The sequence below is a fragment of the Opisthocomus hoazin genome, chromosome 19 (assembly GCF_030867145.1).
Source record: "Opisthocomus hoazin isolate bOpiHoa1 chromosome 19, bOpiHoa1.hap1, whole genome shotgun sequence".
In the NCBI taxonomy this organism is placed as follows: Eukaryota; Metazoa; Chordata; class Aves; order Opisthocomiformes; family Opisthocomidae; genus Opisthocomus; species Opisthocomus hoazin.
This window is the reverse complement of record NC_134432.1, coordinates 13,975,979-14,003,564: the sequence shown is the minus strand read 5'-3', so window position 1 is coordinate 14,003,564 and position 27,586 is coordinate 13,975,979. Positions and strand designations below refer to the sequence as shown.

At 51.9% G+C, this 27,586-nt stretch overlaps 1 protein-coding gene across 2 annotated transcripts in view; it reads left to right on the top strand.

Annotated features, from left to right (window-relative positions):
* The window catches only part of VAV2 (vav guanine nucleotide exchange factor 2), a 152,760-nt gene that overhangs the window by 70,472 nt on the left and 54,702 nt on the right, over nt 1-27,586 (top strand). For both annotated transcript variants that reach the window (XM_075439114.1, XM_075439113.1), the window contains exon 3: nt 27,084-27,142. In XM_075439114.1, coding sequence (XP_075295229.1) covers nt 27,084-27,142 — 59 coding nt within the window. The remainder of the gene's footprint in view (nt 1-27,083; nt 27,143-27,586) is intronic.

The window sequence follows — 27,586 nt, the reverse complement described above, 5'->3', positions numbered from 1 at the left end:
GGATGGATCTTTGAGTTAGTCTGTTATTCGTGTTTGATTTACAAACTCTTCAGGGCTGATGAAATCGGTGTAGGATTTTCTGGTGTGGCAGTTGTGAATAAGAACATTTCCCATTTCTTCATTCCCTGTGAAAGGAAGAGAAAGTGTGTCTAATAATAGCTATGTGAGGAAGGCTGTGCACAATAAAGACACTATGAAAAATATTACACTCATCCATATTGATTTTTTGCTTTGTTTGCTCCCTGGTTCCTTTATTACCCTGGCAGACCATGAGCAATGTCATCCCACGCTCGGCTAATGAGCAGCCATCAGATGCTGTCAGTCTGGCTTGAAAATTCCCTTCCAGAGTCATTTTAGAAATAACTGTTATGAAATGTCTGTCCAGAGGTGCAATGCTTGCTGGGGAAGCCAGTCCGGCACGGAGAAGGAGCTGGGCTGAGAAGGAGCTGGTCCGGTCTCGTGGCCTCGTGGTGTGGCACGGGGAAGGTGACTGCCTGGGGTGGCACAGGGTGGGGACAGTCCCCGCTGGCCTGGGGGCACGGTGGGGTCAGGTCTCAGCTCCGGCTGTCCTCTGGACTCTGTGAAATCTGTGCCTTTTGCAGGAGGGTGTCTGAGCCCTGTTAAATGGGTTTACGCATAATCCTCCCGCAAGTTTTGCAGGTCATCTTTATTCAGTGACCTTTTCTGAAGTGATGTGCTTCACCACCACCACCCCCCCCCCCCCGGTCTCTCCCTCAGTAAGGAAATGTTTGGAAGTGCTTCATTTATTTTAAATTGACCCCAGTTCCTAGTAGCAAGGGCTGGAGTTAGCCCCAGGGTCTCTGGTGGGAAGAGATTTGGGCTGTCATAGAGAGTGATGTGCATGGTTTTTGAATACCATTAATTAATTAGAGTTTTGCAGCCCCTTTTCCATGCTGGAGCAGCAACTCCCTTCATTAGCAAAAAGATAAACGTTACCTCCAGACAGCACAGTGCGGTCCCAGAAACCTTCCCAGCTCCTTGCTGGAGAGCACGTTCTCATCTGGGACTAGATTTCCAGTACCATCATGTATTATTCATCTGAAATAATACATATTCTAAATCTGCAATTGCGCAGGGCAAGGCAGAGTAGTCTTAAGGATATCTCCAACCCATCAATCTTAACCTTCAAAGCATTACCAGATATTGTGTGCGTATGTGTTTGGGGGTACCCAAGGAAACATTCCTGGTGGTGCAGAGCAAGGGATGCAACCAAAATTAGATGTTTGGCAAACCAACAGCGCAGCGTTTTGCTGCAGCGAAGCTGCTCACATGGTTGGTATTTCCCTCTGCCTTTACCAGAAGTCAGTGATTTGTGCATGTTAAACCAATTCTGGTCTGGTCTAAATATATCTGCTGGAAAAAAGTGAGGGCTTACAGTTTCAGGGTATCTCATTGGACTTGGGGCCAGAATACTTGCTTTAAATCATGGTTATGCCAAAGTTACAGTGAATAAGTAACCAGTTGCTAAAGATGCAGATTTACTCATTTGTTAGTGGGATTATTTCTGATCAGAGAATTAATCTTCCAAAAATCACGAGCATTTAATAAAACAATTAAATTTAAATATCTGTTAAGAAAGCTGGTGGGATGTGGGGCTTCTTAAAGGGTGTGTGTGTCAACTTATGTTAGTCTTATTATAATAATTGATATTAAAGATAATAGCAAGCATTGCTTATTTAAAAGCTGAATTCTTTGCCATTGTGAAATCTTTGTATTCCCAGTAATGTTACACTTACCCCTAGGACTAAATTACAGCTTGGAAAGTCCTTTTCTTTAACTGAGTAAATAAGATTTAGCTCCTGTGTGCTATCTACCCGTTCCTATGGAAACCAGATTTTAGTGCCAAGCGAGCTGCTCAGATTCGGCACCGCTCAGCTCCGGCTGCCCACCGGCCTGAGCGAGAGCAGCGATAAAACCCACCCCGGGGTCGGGGGTCTCGCCCTGATGCCTGGAGAAGCCAAATTAAGGGGGGTGCTGGACTTGCTGGTGGGGTACTGGACTTGCCAGATCTCCTAAAGGCTGATAATCAAGTTGGGTTTTTTTGCTGAAATGAGGATCTTGCCTCTGCCCGGAGGGGAAGAAGAGATGCTTTGGGCTGTCATCTGCACAGAAAGAGTCCCAGTGCTCTGTTTATGAATGTGGGACCTGGAGGGGCAGGGGGCTGGGGGCTGGGGGCGGCTGTGCCGAGGGCCCCGCAGCGCCGGGGGATTGTCCGTCGTGCTGCAGCGAGCGCTGGGCTGGATCCCGGAGGAGATGGACACCTCGAGTGATGCTTGTCTCGGGGTTCCTGCTCAAGTGCTGCTTAAGAAGAGCAGAGCGAGCCAAAAAGACTTCCCTTTTGTATTGGAAAAAATTATTAACGCATAATTATGTTCTTAGACTTGGATAGTGAAACATCTTTCTCTGTGGGCCTTAGGTCTAAAATAGATGCATTTTTAATACTATTTTTAACAGTGCAATACGTCACAACTCCTGTTCTCTTCATATTCAAAGTGGAGAAAGCTGTACAATATGATCATCGTTATTAAAATCTCCAGCCTGTTTTTGCCGTGTTTGGGATTAGATGATGCAGCACATCTAAGGGTCTGCCCTGGAGACAGGGGTGTGGGTAGAAACCATCAGCTGGTTGAAAACATGGTCTCTCTGGTCATGTTTCTCTGATATCAAAGACCATGTCACATCGTCATTTAACATTTTAGTGAAAAACTAGGGTGGAGGTTGCTGTTGGCTTACTCAGTGGCTGGACATCCGCTGGTGCTGATGATGGTTATGGTCGTTCGAAGCCCGTTAGATTATTTCAGTAATCCTTTGGATCATTATTCTCGCCGCTTTCTAGGCTTTTGTCCTCTCTTGTCTTTGCTGTGCTGGGATTTGTGTGATGGTTGGAGTCTTAAGCCAGCTCTTGCTCTGCCCATGCCGTGTTTGAGAAGTCAGAGTTACCTGCTGTGGAGAAGGGCCATGGCAGCGCAGAGGAACCTCGGTGGGTAAACAAGTGCCATATCAACTTAGGGCACCTTGATCTGTGCTTGCATACCGAGATCTTGACAATAATGAGCATTAATAAGATGCCACAGTGATAAATTTGGAGCAGACCCAGGGCTTAGCAGGAAGGACTGCAGCCCTGGGAAGAATTGTTGCTGCCAGCTTGTTGGTGATGGAGAGCAGCAGCCACCACGTGCAAGGGACCCCCCACCCCACTCTGCACCGGTTCTCGCAGGGGAGATGCTGGGTCCCCGCTGCTTGGTGGGACAGGGGCAATTCCTGCCCTCAGCTGGGAGGGCAGTTCAGAAAAAGATGTGAAAGGTTGTTCTGCAAAGTGGTGTAGCTGGAGACTTCTTCCAGGCTCTGGCGTGTTTGGGGGGTTCCGCAATGAAAGGCGGCGTGCCCTATGTCTGATGTTAGAGCAGCAGGCAGGATGCTGTGCTGGCCGTGGAATCTCACTTTTCATCCCCATTTCATTTTGGCATTTGGCTTTTTTATTTCCATCTTCTGTGTGCCTGTTCCTCGTCTCAGCTAAAACCACCCGAATGACGGGTGTACCCACCCTGGACTCGAGCGACCCTCCAAGTGAAAGAGCCGCCAGCCTGCCACCAGTTCAGATCTTGGTGATTGCTGGGTGGCTTAATGACGGGGCAGAAACCAAATCCTGGATCTGAAGGTTTTTCCCTTCTTTTTGCCTTAGGCCCTTCTGTAATCTTAATGGAAAAAAAAATCCTCCCTCCCCATCCACCTATTCTTTATTGGAACTGCTAAACAGTCATTTTCAGTGACTTTCTAATAAAAGGATGTCTGTTAAATGGAGCCCTAGAGAGCTGAGCTGCTTTACAGGGAGCTGTTTGAACTTGTTTCCGTGCCGGCTTTTTAATATACTTTAATATAGTTCTGGTCCTTTTTCTGCATAGTTTTTCCCCATCAAAGCTTATCTTTTCTACTCTGTTGTCTCACTATCATGCAGCTTTACATTGAGCTAGGGGAGGGGAAGGGGAATGGCACATGGAGCAGCGGAGAGCTCTGTGTTTGTATGCCAAAGGCAAATTCACAAGTGACTTGACTCTGTCCGGTCTCTGCCCCAGTACCTCGGGGAGGATGGCAGGGTGCCAGCCCAGCGGTGCCAACCCCATCACCCGTGCTGGGCAGTACGTGGTCCCTGCAGGAATTTCCCATCAGGATATCCCCAGGGATCAGCGGGAAATCACCTGCGGGGCCATAAGGGAGTGAAGACATCAACATCTGCGCTCAGGTTAGTCGCTGAAACATCTGCAGGTCTGTGGGTCTGATTGATTTAGATGTGTCCCATCCCTTGCTCATGCACCATGGAAGTATTTTTCTGGTTGGGGCTGGTGCGCTGTGACCCTTCTCCGGGGCTGGGATGAAGAGATCCCGTGTTTTACACGGGCAGGGGCCCTGGCTGCAGGGCAGGATGACTTGCTGCCCGTGCTGGGGCTGCACTGGAGTAAATTGGGATGAGCCTGGCTCAAACCCACTCACAATGTGTCTTTAGATATGAAGAAGGAGGGTGAGATGCAGCAAGCTCCGATCACGCTTTTTAATTGAGGGGTTCCAGTATAAATAGCTTGGATAGACGATTAACAGAAGTCTTAATAAACGCTGAGTGGTTTCGGTATACGACCCGTCAGCTGGTGTCCCTGGCTGCGCAGATATCAGTGCCTGCTATCGCGCTTGCAGGCCTGTATTACTGATAGCCCTCCCCGTCTGTAGCAGAAGAAAGCACTTTATGAAAAATACATTAGTGGGGCCTTAGTTAGCAGAACGTTGCCTCGGTGTTCCCCGCTGCGATGGCTGGCGGGGACGTTTCCCTGGCTTTTCCCTCGGCGGTGCAGCGGTCACCGTTTTCTGCTTCTCTCCCTCTCGTAACCCGTCAGCCCTCTCCTCTCGTAGCTTGCGTTTCCCGGGCAGGGCTGCTGCCGGAGTCAGGCTTGGAGCAAAGCAGGGTCTGGGGGGATGGGACTGGACCGTGTTGGCCAGGGAAGGGCTCTGGTTCCTGGGCACGCAGCAGACAAGGAGGAAAATACCCGTGGGAGATCCTAGCTGTGGGCTACGTGGTGATTGACCTGTGTTGCGCTGATTCGACATTTTGGAAGGCTTTTTTTTTAACATTTGAGCCCATTTGTTGCCTTTTCTCCGCCCTCTTCTCCATGGCCGTACTTACTGATCGTCCCACTTGGTGTCAGGTACCAGGCGACGTAACGAAGATCCCGTGATCAATATTGCAGAGGAGCTGGCGCGGGGCCGTGGCGGTGTGGGTGTGTTTGTAGGCAGGGAGGGACAGCCCAGGCTATTGCCAGGAGCATCCTCGGGGTAAGTATTAAACTGATTGCCCCTCTCCAGGTCCAGCGAGCGGTGTAGAGAAGAAAGCCCTGATCCTTGGTCAGCTAAATGATGGAGAGCCCCGTTACAGCTCCTGGGTTCCTGGCACGCCTTGGTTGCTCGGAAGAGCTGTGTTTTGTTGCACGCACCAGCTGGAAAACAAGTCTGGTTGACTGATGGCCACAAGCCGCCATGCGTGGGGTTCCTCCACAGCCTTCGAGAGGCCCCCCCAGGTCGGGATTCTGCTGATGGGAGAAGAAACTCGGCTCTTGTTTGACCTTCATGGTGCCTGTGAACACCCTCAGGAGAGCCCAGGTCCACGCTGAGTTTGTAGGTTGACCCGTGTCACCCCATGGGGTCGTTCTTGCTTCGAGGTGTGTCTGGAGGCGGCGTTGCGTGGGTGGGTTCCTGCGCTGTGGTCCTGCCGTGGTGGGAACACAGAGGTCTGGTGCTGGAGCAGCTCAAGCGCAGGCAGCCTCGGGCAGCTGCTTGTCCTGCCTGCGCCCGGCTGCTGCCCTCGCTTTTCCACATCCACGACTGCGGCCGTCCCTGACCAGCCGTACCACTTAAAATCTCATTTACAGCCAGCAAGGGAGAGAGTTTGCTCAGTTTAACGTTTTCTTTGTGAATGTAATTTCAGAGCGGGGAATGCTTGCGTAAATATCCATATATTGCTAACCGTCTTTTTTCCGTTTAGTCACTGAAACATGTGATTTTGTTCCTCCAGCTGTAAAGCCAAGTGTGCAAATGTTAAATTGTTAAAGAAGTCAAACATAATTATCGGAGTACCCAGCATAATGTGTTTCAGAAGTGCAGGATCTGAGATCCGACACAACGCACGCGGGTAAACGTGTTTGTGGAGATTGTACTCCTAAGGGGAATGTCATTTTGACAAGAATATTTTTTCCCTCTTTCCTCTCACAGCCTGTCTTGTACCGTCTTGATGCTGTGGTGGAAGTCTCGTCCAAGTACAGTTCATTTTGAGCTGGAATTATTCAAACCTCTCGGATCCATCCCTGCGGACCGGTTTGCTCTGCAGGCTGATGAAGTGATAGCGGTGCAGCTCAATGCAGAGGACCTGATGTTAAATGAAAGGTTTTCTTTTGCAAGGATTAGTCTGAGCTGGGTATCTTTTGTAGCTCTATCAAATGCTCTTTTCTGCAGTCCAGGCACATCATCTACATCTGGCCAAAATATGTCACGGAGAAAAGATGTTTTGAACAAAAAACATCCTGTGTAGCAGATGGGGAAGAAGTCTCAAAAACTCGGTTTTCCTGGACATTTTAGGGTATTTTTGTATAAAAATGGAAAATACTTTGTTTGAATTTAAGGGAAACATTGCCTTTTTTTTTTTTTTTTTTTATTGGGCAAGACCGAAATGCTTATCAGTATCTATCAGAGCAGAAAGCCATTTCTTCTTCTCACTGGCCCACTCCTGAGTTTTGAAATTTATGCCGGGCTGAGCTTCTCCCCTGAGAATCTCAGCAGCTGCTGCCGTTAAGCATCTCGGGTTACTTGCGGTGGGAGTTTTTGCAGTGCGTGGCTTCTGGCCACGGTCTCAGCCCCGCGTGAGGCACCTGAGCAGGGTCTCGTCCTGACCTGGGCCGTCTTGGGTTTTGTGCTGCGTAAAATGCCGTACACAGTGGTGAGCTTGGTCGCTTTGCGTGGTAGCTGCGGTGAAGTCAGTGCGACTTCAGCCTCCAAGTTAAATGTGCCCTCACCGGCCTTACTGCCAGTAAGAAAATGTCCAGAGACCTAACTAAGAACAAATATTAGTTTCCTGTTCCCTTCCCTTACTACGAGTAAAGACTTGTCAGACATTTCCAGGGGCTTCACTGGGCAGAAACCAGCTTCACCTGGACAGGAGCTCAAGGGAGGGGTTTTCTGTGAACCTCCCTTACTGGTGTGCTCATGCCTATCGTGACAGCAGTTATTTCTCTAATGGTTGCTCTCATCTCTCAGATTTGTGTGAGTGGCCTTCGAGATGCGGCTGTAGGTGTTGGCTTTAATTTCTAAAGCTGCCCAGAGCTCTGCAGACCTGCCCCGCTGGGACCAGTAATTCCTGTTCCTCCTGTTCTTTTTTTTTTTTTTTTTTTTCTGTTTTTTCTCCCATCTTAGCCTGTTAGTAAATGCAGGGTGGGGCTGTGCCTCTCCTCGCATGGCTGCTGGGCACCCTCCGTTCCCTCTTGCGCACGGCGTCGTCAAGGGCGCGCATCCATCTCGCTGCAAAATGGATGACCTCTGTCGACAGCACCCATTCAGAGCCTGAGCCCTGGGTGCTGGCTGTGGTCCGCGTTGAAGTGAGCCGGTATTAACACACAGATAGAGCCCTGTATTTTTTCCCTTCCCCTGCAACCAGAGGCTGACCGCCGTGCCGTCCGGCTGCTCTTTGTCTCTAATGGCTGGAAGAAGGAGCATGTGGCGGTTCGAGCTGCGCGTCCCTCTCCCAGGATGAGTGCGCGATTATGGGTGTGTATTTTTGGCATTTCTCTCCTGTAACGGGGCTGGAGCTCGCTCTCCACAGCCCGTGTGATTTTTAACGTTGCCTGCTGAAATTCCTCGAAGCTTCTGGTTTCTGCGTGTTCCACACTTGCTCAATCTGTTCCTATTAATTTTTAAATGCTCACATTTTCGCAGTCGATAAACAGCTGGCGACGCTTTCGGAGCCGCACTGTGTCATCCGAGGAGCTGAGGTAACTCTCCCAGCACCGCGCGCCGAGCCAGGGCCATCGGGATCTTGTTCCCTTGGGGTGCAAGCGCTCATGCGCGATGCTTCCCACCCATCTCCAGTGGAACCAGGGCTCGCCAGTTTGTTTTTCCTGCCGTTCTAAGCCATCCCGATACGCTACAGGTCCTGCGAGGAAAGCTGAGCTCATGGTGGAGGATCCAGCTGGGGAATCTGCCCGAGCATCTTTGACAAAGCCATTTACATTCCTTAAATCATTGACTGAAGACATCATGCCTGACACTTCTTTCCTTTTTTTCTTGGAGGCAGCCAAGATCTAATCTATGAGAATTTTTTTTTTTTTTAAGCAGCTGTATGGATTTGTTAGGTCTGAAGGGACCCTTAGATCATCTTGTCTCACCCTCTGTACAGTAGTGACCGTGGAAATCCGTCCAGCTTCCCTTCCGCCCCGTAATTTGTGAGCTGTGACCGTGCACACCCCGCTAAGGGAGCCAGTGTTTTGGATGTCTTTTACTGCAGTTCTGTTAGACACCCGTTTGCAGCGTGCTGCGAGCGATGCGTGCTTCAGTCACCCACACAGCAGTAAATGTGCTGTCTGCAGAGGCAGAGCAAAGACTAAATTTAACATACTCAGTCAAATCAAAGCACTTTATGGGTATATTTATCCACCGTTAAAATATGTGAGGGAGGGAGGCAGTTTCTGACTGTCGGAGTCTCTGGAAAGCTACCCAGTGGATTTCTTCTCCATCAGCCTCAGGCTCCTGCCTTTCTGCAGGCGTAAACAGATTAATTGACATAATGAAATTAAGCCATGGAAAAAATTTGGCTGTGTCAGAGGTCTTTATCTGGTGGCACAGCTGCTACCTGCGGTGCCATCCTTTCTGGGGCTGCACTGGGCTCTTCTGGAGAGCCCAGCACAGGAACTGGTCTGCTGGCGGGTGGGAGGCTGCTCCCAATAGCAAGTTGTGCTTGAAAACCTCTGCTGACACTTCCAGTTAATTGTGGTTTTGGGGGAGTTGGTGTTTGCTGTTTTGAGAACCATCCTTTGGGTAACAAAGCAGAGGGGAACCGCTGGTTACTTCTGCAGTCGGTATATTGCTGATGGAAACCCCTTTTTTATTTCTAAAATAACATTTATTTCTGGAAGGCGTTTCACCAGCAACTTTTCAAGAGTGAAGCAGAATATATACAAATATAAAAAAGAATCCTTTTATCTCCTTCTGGGGAGGGCCGGGAAGAGGAGGAGTAGCATCGCTCCGGTGCACGGCTGTCTTGGCGTTCCCGCTGCGTTGCACAGCCTCACGAGTCTTTGCTTGTAGAAACCACCTAATAGTTGCAAAGGGACAAGCACTTGGTAGGATTTGTAAGCCTGGCAGAGCGATCCTTTCCCAGGTTAGCCTCTTTCTTTTGAACTGGCTCTTTCAGTTCCTGGGAAGTTGGGCAGGGATTGTGCAGTGAGGAAAAGAAAGCCACCAAAATCAGGAGCACGTCCCTGGCTCGGGTACTCCACGCTGGCCTCTGCTTGCAGCTCTCAGGCTTACAGAGGAAGAGTTGAAACAATTGTCATTTTTCCCCCCGAATGACACAGATCAACAGAAAAAGGTGTCATCCCTGACCTCGCATCAGGAGCTGGGAATTTCTTCTCACTGCTCTGAGCTGCTTGGACTCATCCTGGTTTGGTTTCAGCGCCATGAATGTGGCATGGTTTAGGAAAAAAAAAAAAAATCATGGTTTGTGTCGAGAAGGCAGAAGAGAACGGTGCATTTCTGCTTGTCTTGCTGCTGGTGCTAGAAACCTGAGCCAAGTAGCTTTTGTCCAGTGAGGTGTTTCTTGTGCTCTCGCCCCGCATCGCAGGGCAGCGGGGATGAGGAGCAGCCGCCTTTGCTCTTCTGAACCGCTTGGTTCAGTTACTGCTGGCTGCCCGTTCTTCTCGGAATCGGGAATTTGACAGTTGTTTTCCATGGCTGCAGGGAAGCCCAGAGGTGACGCGTTTGAGACATACGAGAAGTGACGGAGATGTCCGACCGGCTAATCCCAGCTGAAGGGTCCGGCCAGCAGCGGGCTCTTGGCACATCTTCTGCCCAGCTTAGGTGTACGAGACGGGGGAAATCAGCAGATGGAAGCAGGCAGGCACACGTGTGCGAGGGATTTCTCCTTATTGTCTGGTGCGGACCATCGAAAGGTTCGACCAGAGCAGAGCATCCTGCAGCTTTGGATTTTTTTTCTGTTTCTAAAGCAGTAAATTCCTTGTGATGGCTTTAGCGTGGAACTGGACAGCTCTGTACTGGAAGCGCCTGTGCTTGTGGTACTTTTAATTGACTCTCGATAGCCTGAAACACTGGGCAGTTCTTCCTGATGGGAAGTTTTCCATTCCCTCTGCATGGGAGGAGGGAGCAGTGGACGTGTTCTCCTGCCTGCCTATGTGAGTGGCATCCCGCATCGCTCCTTCCTTTCCTTAGAGGAACTCTGGAAAGGGGAGAGAATAGCAGCCAGATTTGCAGTACTGGGGGCTGAAGTTCGTGTGTCTGATTTTCCAGACTTGCTGGATGCTTGCAGAGACTCACAGAGTGGTAGAGGTGCTGGATAAATGATTCCCTGGTTGCTTACGGGCCTAAACCTGGATTTATGAGATTTGTGAGCCTCTGCAAGGCAATGAAGGCAGTGCTTTCAGGAGGAAAGGGTGGGTGCTCTCGCTTTAAAACAAGTCATAACCTGAATTAATGTGTCCTGAGTCTAGAAAGGGAGAAGTTTGCTTCCTTGTGCCCTGCACTTGAACTGTGGCAGCATGTTCAAGGTGATCTTTTCAAGGGTTATTAGTTACGTATGAAACTAGGGCCTTGAATTTACACATGATTTGAGAGGAAGCCAGGGGTTCAGTAGCGTGGAGCAGTGTCTCAGCTTGAGGAGCAGTTTGCAGGGTCACGGAGCAGCCCCTGGCAACATGATGGGTTTTGGCTGCGAGTCCACGTGTGGCTGGTGGCCGCAGAATTGGAGGTGTTTAACAGGCACATTAGTGCCGATCCCAGGCGAGGAGGTGGCTGAGACCTGGGTGGCTTTGGGGAATTTTGCTTCACAAGCCAGCTTGTAATTGTAATAAAAAACAAAGTTTACAAGGTGCTTGCCTCCTCTCTGGAGTCCAGGAGAAGATTAGGGCTAATGAAATACAGTTTATTCTTGCTTTCCTGTGTCTCTTTCTCCTGGGTGCTTCTGCTTGGCTTAGTTTGTGTTTCGAGGTGCTCAGGCAGGGGTGCGGGCATCGCAGACCCCAGCCCTCTCCCATGTCAGCACCCGGGGTGAAGCCGGCAGGTTGGGTGTTCCACGGTGCGCGTGGCTCAGCAGGTCCTCGGCTGGTTGACTTCCAGCACATCAGGTTCTTCTGCAGCTTGCTTCTATTCTGGGCTTTTTTCGCCCCTTTTTTTGAACTTCAAGCTGTGAAAGTGTTTCATCCAGGTGGATGTGTGCCTGTGTGGAAGGCTTGGAGCAACCCACAGGTCTGTGGACCCAGGTAGGATTCTTGCTACAAGCCCCAGCTCCTTGTAGCTGCGCAGGGAGAGCGGCTTTGGTGGGAAAAGTCCCGCGTCCCTGCAGACACGCAGTTCCAGCTTCGAGCAAATCAAAGCAGCAATTTCAACCAAATTCAGAAAGCTGCCTTTTGCTACGTGCTTGAAACACTCTTATTGCTTCCTACCTCTTTTGTGTACTTTAGTATTACGGGAATTTCTTTGAGCTGAAATGAGCTTTGTCCCAATTTGTGAGACGCAGCTATTCTCCAACAGCTTGTGATGGCGAAGCTGCTGCTCGTGCTGCTGCAGAGGGGCTTTATGAGGGGCTTTGCTTCCACGAAGCTCCCTGGGGCAGAGACTGATGCTTTGCAGGTAGTGTGGGGACCCTGCCCGGGCGCAGCCCCCAGCTTGCGGTTACGGTACAGCTGCGAGATGCAGCCGGGGCTCGAAGCTGGAGGAATCAATGGAAAAGCTGCCGCTGCCTTCGGGGGCTTGGACCGTGGCGGTCTCTGAAGCGTTAACCTGCAGGTGCCTTGAGCTTGGAGCAGGAGCTTGTGGTTTTATTCGGTGGGACGGTGAGGCTGTGGTCTGACCGCCCGGAGCCAAAGCCCCTCGACGTGGCAGGGAGGGACAAACCTGGCCGTGGTCTGCTGGTGGGCTTTGTAACTGCTCCTACCCACCCAGCTGCTGGCGTGGGCATCCCCTGTCTGCGCTGCTGCTCTGGGGTTGGAAGGGATTTAAACTTCATCGGAGAAACACGTGTCTGGATGCTGTGGCCGTGCCAGAAGTCAGGGGGCTCTGCAAAAGGCAAAGAACTGGCTTTTTAGCACTTGCTGTGGTGGTTCTTTTATACTGCTGTGGTTTTTTCTTGAGCAGCTGGAATAAAGATGAAGGAAGTAAGCCAAGGAGAATTTCAAGCCCTCTGTCTTCAGTAGGTAAATTACCATTGTGCGAGTGGATTGGTTTCATATGGATGCTTCCAATTTCTCCTGCACGTGCACAATGTTCCTGAACCTCTCTCTTTGTGCTCCATATGTTTTTCTCTGGCCGCCCAACTCCGTTTCAGAGCAGAGCGGAAACGGGAACTTAAAGGTATGTGAAAATCTGTAATATTTTCTGCTTACATCCGAGGCCTTGATCAAAAGGGATTAAACTTAATGCAGACCTAAGCCAGTTTCTCGGAAGCAGGTTTGGCTATCCGTGTTTTGCATCCGACTAGCTGTTTTCTCCATCTGTTTCGACAAATCCAATCAATCCTGGGGCAGGAGGGGATATTTCGTGGCAGAGCCTCTCCTTGCAGCTCGCTGTGCAAAGCCGCTGTCTCTCCCCGGGGCTGCCCAAGCCTTTGCGGTCCCCTTGGCTGGAAGTCACTTGGGTACCTGCAGGCAGAGCTGATTAAAGGCCCAAGGTGACGGGGTGTTCACCTCGCTTGCAGCTTTTTAATTTAGAGCCCAGTCCAAAGCAGAACTTCAGGTCTGGGGTCACCTCGTGAAGACACCCCAGTTGGCATGCTGTTAGCAGCGCCAGGTGCCTGTCTCATCTCATACCACCATGGACTAACGCGTGCTGCTCGTTTTCTGTGCTCTGCCCGCACTGAGCAATGCTTGCAGTTAGGTTGCAAATAGTCCCCGTCGGAACCGCCGCCTCTGACAGGGGCTTTACCCACCTGGAGGGCTTGGGTGGCTTTTTCTGAGTTGCACGACAAAGGATTTTGCTTAGGTGAATGACTTTGGGCATTGTGAGTTGTGGACTGGGGTCAGAGAAGGTCCCTGAGCCCTTAAGCACAAGGAGGCGTTGGGACTGTGGAGCAGGTGTCCTGCATGTTGGTGAGGAGACTTAATTAAAACTGCCTGAATTCAAGTGTTTCGCAGGAGGAGCTAGTTTCTGGCCAAAGCTCAGCCTGTCCTGGTGTTCCCCATGGTGTAAGACGGACATCTCTCTGCCTGGAGCTGCTTTTTGTAGCGTGGTGGCTTGGCCATCCTGTCATTTCTGATACTTGCATCAGTGCTTTGGAATCGGGAGTCAGCTGCGGCACCCTTTCCCCTGAATTTTCCTGATAATTTTATCTGTGCATAGCAGAGATGTGGTAATTATAACCAGACTACCTAGTGCAAGGTAGGCTCCAAGCCCTGGGGGCAACACAGAGATGCTCTTCTAGGAGCTCCAAAGCCTGTAGAGCTTCAGAGCAGCAGGGCCAGGGTTTGGAAACACAAAGGCACGATGAATGCTGCTCTCAGCTGGTGACATTTCTCCTTCCCTTGCATGGAAATCATTCTGCTGGCGCTTTCCTCCCCGTGCTCAAATACCTTGGCACAATGTGTCTTTGTGGCAGCTTGGTCCCACGTGACGACGCGGGGCGATGCAAGCTGAGCCCTGCCGGCAGCCCTGCCTGCCCCAGTTAGCCGCTGCGGTCAGGGCTTTGCAGACCACCTGTGTAAATCTATTTAGCAGCGTTTTAAGCTAATTAGTGCTTAAGGTTGGTTTTTTCCTCTTCTTCTTCTGTTCTTTTTCCTCTTTAAAGCATGAGGGGCCAAGTGCCCAGCGAGTGTAAGTCAGCACGGCTTGGTGGCTTTGCAGCAGCGGCTCTGCCAGGGCTGTTAGCACCCACGTCCTCCCACGTGTTTCACGTCTTCCCACGCTTGAGCTAATTCCTGCAGTGTTTTCCTGTCTGATTGTCACTTCTCCCCGAGGCGGGCGGCGGGCAGGACGGGCATCCGCTCAGCAGCAGCTTCCCTGTGAAGTGCCATGAGCCTGTGGTACGAGCAGAAGGGCATTTCATGGCCCCTGAGCAGCGAGGCTTACGCAAGGATCCCTTTTCTGGAAAAAGCAGGAAGGTTTTAGAAGGGAGGAGCGAGGAAACTGGGAAATTATTTTCAAAACAGCAACTGCTCGAACTGGCACTTGAAGCCTGACTTGCTTGAGTTCCCTGGGCTTGCTCTTAGGTACAATTTTTTAGATCTCTCTGCTACTTCGAGGGTCTTCAAATACGATACAGGATGGTGTGGCTGAGCTTTCCGAACGCTGTTTTCCGTGTACCGAAACTGGGCAGAGCGGCTGCGTTTCATTTGGGCGCCCGGTTACTGCTCAGTGATGAGAGTGTGAGCATAAGGATGCAGGGATGCTCCAGGAGCACAGCCTGGTGTCCCAGGGCCAGTCCGCAGCGCTGGCATCCGCAGGGCTGTCCCAGGTGATGCCTCAGCGGGAAGTTGTGTGTGCTGGGGGTGTTGGCAGTGTTGCAGGTCTACTTGCTTACAAGAACGAAAGGGCAGGCGTTTGGCTGCGTGACGGCAGCCCTTGCAGTAGGACAGCGTGCGTCTCGTCCCAGCGCAGGGAGGGCTGTGCAGCAAGGAGACGCACCAAGCCTTCGGGATGCTGCGTGGGATTTTGAGAAAGGCTGTCCTGGCCGTGTGTGCCCCCCGTGCACCCAGCCAGCAGCTCCTCTTTCCTTTCTTCTCTAAAGGCTGATTGATTGCTCCTCGGTGCTTTCGGGGCAAGCCAACGGCAGAGCTCCCCGGTCGATGTGTCTTCGCCGTCGTGCCCAGCTGGGGAGGGGGAGCGTGCGGCCGTGCCCGGCACCCAGCCTCCCGCCATGCCACTCTCAGCTCTCGGCATCTGCCCAGGGTCGTGAGGGATCCTCTGCGATGTTAAATGGGGGCAGAGGGAAGGAGCCAGCTTGGCCAGACGTGTTGGGGCGCGGAGGCGAGGAGCTCCGGTGCCGTGCCGTTGCTGATGGAGCCCGGGAGGTTCGCTTCGTGGCCGTGCACTCACCTGCGTGTCTGCTCCAGGGACCTGAACCGATCTCCTGCGTTAGCCAGTTTGTTTGCGATTTCCCCCCCTCCTCTCATTTCCAGGAAAGCACAGTTCCCTGGCTTCATTACCTTTCTTTCCCGAAGGACACACAGCTACAGGCAGCTTTTGTAACTACTACAAAGCTGTGCAAATGAGCCCACTCCAGTCACACGCTGCGTTCATTCTAAAGAGGCGATTTTGTAATCTCCTCGTTCCGGAGGAAAGCAGCCAGCCCTCCGCTCGGACTCCTCGTGCTCGGGTGTTTCTGGGAATCCTCCCTGTCTCTGGGCATCCGTCGGGAGGATGCTGAAATCCCAGCTGCAGTAAAAATGAAGCTCTTGGTTTCTCCTCCCCGCTGGCTTCCTTTCCCCAAATATATTCCATTATTGCTCTAAGCAAAGGCAAAGTTTGAATGACTTGGGTTTGCAGGTCAGCAATGCCAGCGTATGCTGGGACACACTGGGATTGCATGAGAAGCGAGGGGTCGTGATGCTGGGCAAAGCTGGGGAGGTGACGCAGCCCCCCCAGGCAGTGGTGGCACCTCAGAGCCCCAGGTAGACACGGGGAGGTATGTCCAGAGGGAGAGGAATACCAGGGCAGCTTTCCAGAAGGCCCTGCAAGTCACAGAGGTGTGCAGGTATGTGAATAAAATTAAAATCTCAAGTTCAACATGGGCAAAACACTGCATCCTTCTCCTCCACTTTCGGAAACCTAAGGCGGCACAATTCCTCTGTTCCTCTGTTGAAATCCATCCGGGCTGGATCTCCTGTGGTCGGTCCCGTCAGGGCGTTTCGTTGCCGTCTTTGCCAAGCAAAGAACCTGCTTTCTGCCCTTCGTGCGTGGAGCACCGTGGAGAGACGGAGCATCCAGCCAGGCTGGTGTTTGATCACACGTCCCTCTGATCCTTGGTTTCCATTCCACGCGCTGCTGCGCACTGGTGCTGATATAGTTTAGCTTAATATTTAATTACTGCTGTTCCATATCGTGCAGAAACGCGAGGTCAGCCGGTGTTACCTTCAACCCCACGGCTGTGGCACAGGCGAGTGATGCATTCCCAAACCTGCGTTCAGAGGGGCTCACAAGCTTTGCCCATAAATAGTTTTTAATATCAAGACTTTTCATTTTCCTTCCTTTCTTATGCTAGTGCTTAACAATTGCCTTACTTCCCGTTATTTGCAAGTTCTGTGCGAACTGATGGGGCCAAGGGCAAGCAGAGGAGCTGCCGGGGGCATTTGGGGGAGGAGGAGGTGTGCTTGGCCACTCGCCCCGCACCTCCTGCCCAGCACTGGGTTTTTTTTCCTCTTTAGAAGCAGCAGCGCTGGGTGTTGGAGGACTGGATGTGCACGGCAGCTCCCAGAGGTCCTGGGGACCCTCTCATGGGCAGGCTTGGTGTTTGACCCATCCTTAGCCAAGATCTTTGCAGTAGCACTGGGTCTCGTTTGCTCAGTCCCAGTGCTGGATGCATAAGGATGCAGTTTCACTGTCTCTTCCGTTTCCTTCTCATGTTCGCAGAGGCAGCGTCTCTCCAAGCCATCGTACGGGGTAGGCTTACCCTCACCCTGGAGCCGGCACAGGGGACAGCTGTGCCCAGGATGAAGTGCAGGATGTGTTTGCAGCAGGCACAGCTCATCCATGCCCTGTGAATCCCCGCTGTTTACAGGGAACCACTTGCTCCACATCACCCAGAGCTTCCTCCGGGCCGTGCCTTGGCTTCGAGTCTCGCTGCCTCCAAGCCCGGGGTGCCTCTATCACGCAGCGTGGTGGCACACACCGTGCTGCTGAGTGAGCCCCAAACCAGCGGCTTTGCTGAGCATAGCCCTCGCCCCCCTCTCACCCTGTGTCCTGAGCTCTCGCCAGCACCCATGGGTGCTGCTGAGCTCTCCCCAAGGGCTGAGCTTGCTGTTTTCAGTGTTCCAGGGCCATCAGAGGAAATACCTGTTCCCGTGTTCAGCTGGAGGCGCGGCAGGAGGCGCTTTCTTGGTTCATGTCTTGGCTTTGGTGTTAGGTCACTTGAGAAACAGCTTGAGTTCCCCCCCCTCCAGGCTTTGAAAGTCCCATCAAAGCCAGCTCCTCACTCTAGTCGTTGCCAGGCTGTCAGATAGTGATAGTAAAAGTAACCAAATGAGACAGCAGCTCGGCAGCCGTGTCGGCGGAGAGAGGCCATTAAGTAGCAGAATAAGTATTTATTGCTGTTGTATTAAAGGCACTCGGCAGCGTAAAGAAAGCACTGTAGTTTCAGGGCATTAATTTCCGTGCCTGGGAGTTGTGGGCGGCGTGGGGAGCAGCACAGCGAGACGGCGGTCGGGCTGGTTTGCAGCTCTCGGTGCTTCTGCGTGCCGGGTTGCTCCGCTTCTGCCCTCTCTTGCCTTTGCATCGTCTCCGTGTCCTGGCGAGGCGAGGGACCCTGCTCTGCCCTGGCCTGGTGTGTTTGCTGTGGATGGGGACATGCGTGTCACAGAGGGGATGGAGGAGCGCGGGTACCTGCTCCAGCACGGACATCAGGGCTTAGGGTCCCTAAGAGACGTGTGACAATGTTCTCCCCAATACTCAGCTGCTCTGTAACAGGAAAAGACAGGCTGGTGTCTGAAATATGGGGTGTGTGCATCTGGGAAGCTGATGATGGCGTGATACAGTGCAGCGCTTTCCTACCAGAAGCCATAAATCCACTCGAGTTACTCTTTTTCTCCTCTGTGTCGGAACGTCGCTGGTTTTGCAGCGAGTGCCCGCTGTTGTGAGGCTACACAATAGCAGACATCGTGCCGGCCCCAGAGAGCTCAAAATAAACGTGTTAAAACGATTAAAGTCCTGTTTCCACTGGAAATCAGCAGAGGCTTTGCCAGTGACTTTGCATCCCCAACACGTAGCGTGGCCAAATCATGGGTTTAATGCTAAATGCACTTAATGCTGGGTTTAATAACCGTGTTGTAAAAAGACCAGCCAAACACATAGGGTGTAATGGCAGCAGTGCTCAGAGCAGCACATTACAGCTAATGGGCTGCATGGCACGGTGGGGCTCTGGAGGCAGCAGAGCAGCCCGGAGCCCTGAGCATCCCGAGTTATCGGAGCCCCGATGCAGGCAGAGTCCGGGCTGTAAATCAGAGCAGCTGGTGGGAGTGGGGGTGATGTTACAGCACCTGAGGATCAGGTCTGGAGACTCCCTTTCTTTTCTTTTCCCAGGTCTTATTCCTCTCCTCTTTTCTAATGTCATTTATCATCCAGGATTGATCTGTAGATGGAGCTTGCTCCCTGAGAGCTCCTGACAGTGCCTGTGGCACCGTGGGGAGCACAGAAGCCAGGAGAAAAATCTGCTTCTCCCCTTTGCTTCTTCTCTGCTCCCTTGGGGATTCTCTCCCTCCTGTTTGGGGATGACCGTTCTGCATCAGACCAATTTTTGCCCAAATCCTCCTGCTCCCTGAGGAGCTTTGGGCTTTCATTGCATTTGCGGTGATGGCAGGTGATGCTTCCCAGCAGTAGTGGGGTGGCACATGTGGGGGTACGAGTGCTCCCCCAGCCGCATTGCTTCTTCCCCCTCTTGAAGCTTTGGGGATGGTGAGGGGCTTGGAGGCATCGAGCCCACTTACACCTTCATTATACAGAAGGATAATATCAAATTACACTTATCAAATGTGGATTTGTGAGGGTCCCCTGAGGACACAGCAGCCAGAGACTACAACCGAAAAGGATTTCTGGTTTGGGCCATGGATGCTCCGGGCTCGCTCCCCAGCACGGCGAGGCTCACCCCTGTCCTGTGCCGCGGGCATGAGAAACACTGCGGGTGCATGAACGCCTCGTGGACCACTGGGCTGGCTGGGAAGTCGGTTTAGACCTTTTTAGTCAGGTCTGTAAAAAAATGCTGTCCATGCTCCAGCTTTTCTTTAGTGAACACTCCCGGGAAGGCAGCCTTGCTGGGGCGTCGCTCCCTCCCCAGCTGCTTGGTAAGGAAATAATGCAGAGCTCCGGTGCGTGTTCCTGGTGCTTGCTCAGAGGAGTTTTTGGTTTTGGTAAGATGCTTTCTCCTGGAAAATGCATTTCTAATGACGGGCCCTCATTAGAGGGCTTAACCTCATTATCTTGAGCGGTGCAGTGGTTCGTCCCTGTAAGGCAGCGGTAACCATGACGCAGCCCGACATGGGTGCTCTGAGCTGTGGCTAAGAGGTCTCGGAGACAATCTGTGTCCGATGTTCACTGGAGATTGTTTTAACCCTTTGCTACTTCCATGACCAAGGATCCTTTTAGAAAAGGAAGGAGCATGTATGTCCAGCCTTCCTTGCTGAATGTCAGAAGCAAAATTCAGGTTGCAGCTGGTTTTCCTGCATCCAGTTTGCAGATTGGAAGTCCAGCTCAGTAGTCCAGCCCCGACAAGGCACGCCATCCTAGCATCCCTGGCCAGCTCCCCACCAAACCAGCGTTTGGGATCTAGGATGGTATTTACTGCTTCCCAGAGAGCAGCACTTAATGCTGCACGCACATCTTTGAGGCCAGGTGAGCAGCAAGCCCAGAGGGGTGCTGGAAGCTGGGCAGCTTTGTTAATGGGTTTTGGTTTACATTTCTGGTTCTTCCATCTCCTGTGGTTTGATGGGCGCTCTAAAGCGCATCTGCAGCTCCGTAGCAATGTCACAAGCTGCCATCGTTTCAGTAAGTCAAAAGGGAGTGGCAGTCAAGGATCCCTGGAACGGGTATTTGTTGGAGGAGGGAAGAGGCTTTATCATACCTCCATCACGGAGTTCCCCGTCTGTTGTGTAGTGAAATACGGGGAGAGAAGCCTGCCACGGACACACCGTCACGGGAGAACTTCCCTGCCTTTGATTTAATATCCTTATCAAATATGTATCAGCTGAAATCTGCTGAGCTGGCGCCTCTCCAAATGCCGCGTGCCAGCAAACGCCGCACTTCCCCGGCGCGTTGCTGTCCCACCCGGCACGAGTGGGAGCGGGAGGCGAAACTGTGGCATCCCCGGGCGGGCGCAGAGGAGCTACGGGGGAAACCATTCAGGCAGGCACTGGCAAGGCCCAAGCCAGTTGTCTGAATGGATTATTATTTAATAGCCCTCATCCTCAGCAGCCAGCTGAGAGCAGCGAGCCCTGGCTATAGGAAAATCAAACTGGTTTGATCCCGTCGTGGGGCTCTGCCCGCGCTTGGCATCCTAAGGAAACAAATCCGCGCAGTCTGAGTTCCTCCTGCCGTAGCCGTGCACAGCGATGCTCTGCTCGGGTACCGGGTTGTGTCGGGAGACGCTGATTTAAGGAATTCCCAGCAACCTCTGTGGGATGCTCACGTGGCTGCAGCCCCGGCTGCGCAGTGTCCGGGGAGAGGGCTGGGAGGCAGCTGTAGGTTTAATGTTCGCTGTGCTGGCTGCACACGTGCTGCGAGGTCTTGCAGGTTTACGCCCGAGGCAACAGCACCCACGGAGCACAAATAATTGATCCAGAGCGAGCAGGTTCCTCACACTCAGGGCTTGGCTATGCTGACTTTCCAGGGGTGGCCTAGCCAAGAGACGAATCGTGGGATAGGCGCATGCAAACGGAGGAGGTGGGAGGCTGGAGACTGCTGGTGATGCTTTGGTTTGCAGATACCAGGTCCTGGCTGTGCACAGCCGGGGGGTGTGGGCAGCTGGGTGGAAAGCGCTGGGAGATGCCCTGGCTGGGCAGGGATGCTCCTCAGCAGCTGGAGAAGAGCAAAGACAAGCTGACTGACCACCTCAACAGCCCATGCACCAGTGCAACGGTGGGAGAAAATACAGGGTTCTCCAGCACCACAAACTTGGGGGCAGCTGGGGAAAATCCTGCTTGCTCTCACGGCTGCTTTTATTTTAGCAGCCTTGTCCCTGGGACTCTTCACAGCAGTGTTTGTACTGTTGGATGCCATTATCCAACTCGGAAATAGTTCACCTAGCTTGTCTCTGAATTTGGGGCCAGGTTTCTATCCAAGCAGAGGCTGGGGATGTTTGGCCTGAGGATTCTTTTTTTGCCCTTCATGAGTTTAGGGGCAAACCAGAAGATTACTCTCTGTTATCTCAGGCTCCGAAACCACCTTCCCTCCCACAAGGGCATGTGCAGGGGTGGCGACATCGAGGTCTCTGCCCAGACTTACCACCTCTGTGCAGAGCTCCTAATTTGCTTAGGAACAAATATTAATTTGTTCTGGGAACGCAGGACCTTGCTGGGGCTGGGCACGGGCTGCGAGGCTGGCTGTAACCCCTGCGGCTCGCTCGGGCTCTGCGGGGATGCTCACGGGATGCAGAGAGCTGGCGAGTCCCTCGTGTGCAAAGAGTTCTCCAGCCCAGCTGGGTCAGTTTGTTTTTTCAAATAAGGAGAGTGTTTATCTGAGCGTTTTCTAGATGCACAGAGATACCATCAGCAATAAACAATGCTGGAGGAAGTAGAAGAGCAGGAAGCATAATCATTTATTTTTTGTTTTGCTTTAGCTTATTTTCTTATCAGTAATTCCTAAAAGAAAGTGTTGGTAGTAAGGAAGAAGAAAAGTCATGGATTTCTTGTGGTGGTGGTGGTGGTTTTTTTGTTTTGTTTTGTTTTAAAATCCCATGTCTTTCCTCAGCTGGGTTTGTTGTAAAGTGACCAGTGACTGTGAGGAACCCAGTTTGAGATTTGGTTTTATTTTTTAATTTCTTTTCTATTTTTTTAGCAATAAGTGCAGAACTTGGTGCCTTTTGAACATCAGGGTCTCCACGAGACCTCGGACGCTCCACCTCTGAAATCGCGTGCACAGCCCTCGTGCGCCGTTTCTGGCTCTGTTGACCCAGAGCAGTGATCTCATCCCGTGCTGCGTGCTGGTCGGTCAATGACCAACTGGGTGGTTGGATTTGGCTCCTGTGGAGAAATACCAGGCAAACTGGATCATCAGGAATGTGAAGGGCATCCCTCACGTGGCACAGTGAAACCACCAGGAATTTCCCAGTAACCCTGCGCAGGGCAGCTGTAGAGAAAGTCTGTGCGTCACCTGCACCGCGTACCTTCACAGCGCCGTTCTGGCACCTTCTTGTCAGCGGGATGTTACGTGTAGCTTTTATGGTGGTGTTTGCATGCTGAATGCTGTTTTCTTGGAGGAAACTGCATTGAGAAATGGGTGAAGAAGTAATAATAATCATCATCATCATCATCTGCATAAGGCCCTGTTGTTTAAGCCCACAGCCGCGCTCCTCCCGCAGACAAACGCAGAGATGAGAGCGTGGCTTTCCCGAGCAGCGTGTTCCAATGGCTTTGCTAACCCGCTCGTCTGCCTGAGCTTTCCTCGGGACGTCGCTGCCCTGGGATGGGGCCGGGAGAGCTCCAGCTCTACCGGAGCTGGTGCGGGGCCATGCACTCGAGCGTGATGCAGTTCTGGTTGTGGAAGCCTTTTCAGGAGTGGTTCGAGGGACCAGCACGTTATGAAGAGATTGCTGACAGCTCCCGCTGTGCTCCAGGAGCGCTTCCAGGGTGCAGCGGTCTCCATTCCACCAGCTTCCCGGGTCTGGGCAGCGGGTTAGCTTTAACAGGGGAACCCCAGAGGTCTCAGCTTGTGAAATAATCGGCATGAATCCAAAGGGAATACCCCATGGCAAGGAATCTTCTTTGGTTACACCATCTGCTCTGGTGTGTGCATTTCCAGGGTGCCATGGGGTGCATCAAGAGGAGTGTGGCCAGCAGGTCGAGGGAGGTTCTCCTTCCCCTCTGCTCTGCCCTAGTGAGGCCCCACCTGCAGTACTATGTCCAGTTCTGGGCTCCCCAGTTCAAGAAAGATGAGGAGCTACTGGAGAGAGTCCAGCAGAGGGCTATGAGGATGAGGAGGGGACTGGAGCATCTCTCCTACGAGGAGAGGCTGAGGGAGCTGGGCTTGTTCAGCCTGGAGAAGAGAAGGCTGAGAGGGGACCTTAGAAATGCCTCTAAATATCTGCAGGGTGGGTGTCAGGAGGACGGGGCCAGACTCTTTCCAGTGGTGCCCAGCGACGGGACAAGGGGCAACGGGCACAAACTGAAGCAGAGGAAGCTCCAGATGGACATGAGGAAGAACTTCTTCCCTCTGAGGGTGACGGAGCCCTGGCCCAGGCTGCCCAGGGAGGCTGTGGAGTCTCCTTCTCTGGAGATATTCCAGACCCCCCTGGATGCGGTGCTGTGCAGCCTGCTCTGGGTGACCCTGCTTCAGCAGGGAGTTGGGCTGGGTGACCCACAGAGTTCCCTTCCAACTCACACCATTCTGTGATTCTGTGAAAGAATGGGGAGGCATAAATAACTAGTGAACTGTAATTCCATATAGCATCATATCTGTATTAATTGTATTAATATATCCTTAGATTGCAGAAGCAACGAAAAGCCTTGGATGAGATCAGGGACCCCTTGTGCCAGCTGCTGCATGGGTGCCTGACAGCACAGACCCTGCCTGGCCAAACAGCAGACGATAGCTGGGAGTGGCAGGAAATATTACTGGGCTTCTCTGCAAATAAGAAGCTGCTTTACAGGGAAAATGAGACACAGTTTAGCAAACGCTTAAGGATTGACTTACTTTTAAGAATATTTTTTAATCCTGTTGAAATTGAGAGGATTACTTCTCCTTAAACGCGTGCTGAAGCACTGCTCTGGCTGGGCGCTGGCAGGCTGGAGCACAGGAGCTGTGAGAGGAGCTGGGGTTGCACTGGCGTTTCTTGCTCTTGGCTACTGCCTGAGCAGGAGTTGTTGTTGGAGAACTACTCCCTGGTACGGGGCAGTTACTATTCCAGCTCATTTTTGGAGACACCAAGCTTCGCGGAGGCTGTTTGTACCCGATCCCTCAAAGTGGGTCGCGTTGTTTACGTACCTGAGCGTCGGTTTGGGAGCCTGAGCGTAGGCAAGCGCGGCTCGTCGCTGGAACCGGGTCCCGGGCTTTGATGTGCCAGGATGTTCAGCGCTTGGGGCTTTTCATAAAAGAACAAAGCAAAAATTGTTGGCGTAGAGAACAGTGCGCTTTTCTCTTAAATTTCCCTGGAAGTCAAACCCTGCGGTATAACCGTCTGATTCATAAACTGATTTCTTACTTCAGAAGTCTAATAATAGACCGCAGAAGAGACTCATTCAATCAGTCTAGGACTTTCCTTGGACTACTTAAAGCCCTGTGGAGCGGGACCGGGGGTGCCTGCGGGCTCTCCAGCCTCGGCGTTTGCAGGTACCACTCGCCGGCAGCGATGCTCTGCGCTGCGGCTCTGCCTTGACAAGCCCTGGAGCCTTTCATGGACACTAATGAACTCAGTCCCACCTCCTCTCCCAAACTGGGAAGAATTTTAGAGGTGGGAGACTGCGGCACAGAGCTATTTAATAACATGCCCAGAGTAGTTTTTAGGTTGCTGACAGTTTTGGGTGTAAGAGCTGATTTCCTTGACCCCCAGTTATATTTTAACCTGCTTTCTCCTGTTGCTGCTCGTGTCATTTCTAAAGGCAAAGCCAACCTTATTTAAAAATAGAGATTGGAATGACAGCGTGCACTTCAGAGCGCTGGGAGGGACATGGTTCGCGTGGTGCTGGCAGGCAGGGCTGCCGTCTCCTTCCGAGGGGGCTCAGCCCCTTTGGGTTTCTCCGGAGCAGGTTTGCTCGTGGAAGCCTGCCGTTACCAGAAGCCATGTCTTTGCTTGACGTTCCTCAAAGCCAGAGCAAACGAGAGACCGGCCAGAGGTGGGGGTGTGAGGGGGACTCAGCGAGCCAGGCTAGCTTAACACCTCCCGAAATGGAGGTGGGAATGTCGCCGGCTGGCACTGGGAGCTTGCTGGCAGGAGAGCACGTGGCTGAAGCGCCTTCTCCAGAAGCAACCAACCTTAGTCCGTGCTGCTTTTTTGTTAGATTATACTAAAATAAGGAACTTCAGTGCTCTGACATTCATGGCACTGAATTTCTGGTTGAGAAAGTTTACAGTTTCTCCCCTAGTTGCATGGTAATTATGGTCTGTGATCAGTGGCTCCAGGACATCCCTGTAAAACGAGGCGTGCCAGGGCTGGTGGACTGGTGGCTATCCAGATGGGCTCTCGAGAGTGAGAAATAGGCCAAAATATGCTTGTGACAGCAGTAGCAAAAGTAATACTTTATCTAATTTTAAAAATTCCTTATCTATGTCTTCTGCTTAGAGAGATCTGTGTCTGGGGCAAGACCTTAAAAAAAAAAAGACTGGAAGGATGGTTTGGTAATGCCCTTTTTGGCTAGAGGCATTGCGCGGGGGCAATAAAGCATCCGAGGTGCGAGGAAAATTCCCTCGTGCTCTGGAGCTCCTTTCTGCCTTGAACTCCTGTGAGTGACATTTTATATCCATGAGGAACTTGGCCAAGTTTTCGCATTCCCAGAGTCTTGCTGGCCTTGCTGAATAATTCAGCATCTGTGTTCCTCGCGTGGAAGTCAGCTGCTGAATGCCAAACTCTGGCAGCTCCTTTGTTGCTGCCCCGGCTTCGGGTCCGTGTGTGGGGTACCAGTGGCCAACAGCTGGGCTCAAATTCATGGTAATGGTAAAAGAAAAGAAAAAATGAGAGGGATGAAGGAGTCAAAAGTGTGGAAGAGAAGGTGGAGTTCGGAGCAGGATCTGCCGCAGCAGGAGCTCAGGCTCCAGGGCAGTCCTGGGGAGCTGCGCGTGTGCATCCCCCCCAAGCGAGCCGGGCTCTTGCCTGTGCCTCTTGCAGAGGGAAGGATGTGCAAGAGGATCCTCAGGGCAACTCTGAGTGACATTCTGGGATAATCCTGCGGGAGGGAGAGAGGCTGCAAGTACCAACAGCCGTCCCAGGAGGGAAGTCAGGCAACGCTTGGGGCACACGCTCCCGCGGGTGACTGATGTGAAGGTGGCTCAGCGGAGGGACACGCTGTCCCCAAAGACAGCAACGCTACTGGGTGTCTCCTGGCTGGGTTTGGGTGCAGGCAGCAGCTCCGGGCAGCAGCAGCCCCCATGGTGTTCGGGTTTGTGCGCCTGGAGGAGAGCCCGGGGCTGGGGGCCCTGGGCAGCAGGGACCGCTCAAAAAGTGCTTTATCTGTGTCCTGGACACGGGTGTCTCTATTCATTCCAGTGGAGGGGAAACCAGTCCAAAAATAATAGGTTTGTTTTGTCAATCTGGCTTTGAAATGATGAATATCAGCAAGAGTAAAACATGGTTTATATCTTTAAGGGACTAAAACCGTTCTTTGTCTTCATTGAAAATTCTGCGTAGCAATTAAAACTTCCATCAAAAATGGGAGTTTTCAGAAAAAGCTGGTGGCTTTACTGTTCCTGATTGCGATGCTGATGAAAATATTTCCTTGTTGAATCACTTCTGGCTGTTTTCCGCCAGAAAAGGGCGGTGATCTGCACTCACCTCTGACAAACTGGTGATGGATCTTTATAGAAATGCAAGAAGTCAAAACAATTCGGTCTTGGCAAGTTTGCCTTAGTAAGATCATTTGGTGTGGGGAGAGACGAAAGGAAAGATAAGGAGGGTTTTTCCAGTGGGCCTTAGTGTTGTATAAAACCTGTTGGAGCAGGTCTGGGTGTATTATGTGAGCAGCGGGATGGAGTTTCCTCAGATGACGCTGTTGAATGGGGACCTTTGTAGCTGAGCATTAAATGTCTTTAATTGCTCGGTGGTAGGACCAAAAGCAGTGCTTGCACTGGTAGTGTCCTCTGGGATGCTGATGGTGACAAACCGGGATGCTGATGGGGGGACTGGAGCACATCCATTTCACTGGGTTTTCAGGTCCAAATACCAGGCTGTGGGTCCTTGAGTTCCCACCAAACCTTCCTCTGTCTTTAGTAAGCGCACCAGCATCTTTTTCTCTCGTTTCCAGGTGATCTCTGCAGTATCCAGACTCTCCTTCCACAGTATTGCTCAAACCAAAGGAATTAGGTAAGATCCTTTCAATGTGATGCTTTACATAATGTGTCTCTCTCTCCCCTATCCATGTTCCTAGTGTTTAATCACATCGGACTCTTTAGAAGCTACACATACTAAACGACATCAGGGCTGCCTTTGGGATGTAGGTAGGGTACTTGTAAAAACACCTTACAGGCTGCTCAGGAATGGTTTACAGATAAAGTAAGTGAAAATGTCACGAGCAAGGCCCCAGCGCCGTCTCACCCTGCAGAAGTGCCCTGGTGGCCTGTCAGTCACTAATGGCCGGGAAATTTCTTCCCGGCTTTGACCGAGGCACATCATGGCTGAGTGGGTGGTGGGGGTTCATGAGTAACCTGGCCCCGGCGCCCGGGGTGGGCTGCCCGGCTGCTGGGGCTGCTCCTCCTCTGCTCGTTGAAGGAGCAGTGGAGAAGGAATTAAAACCAGCAGACAACCTTA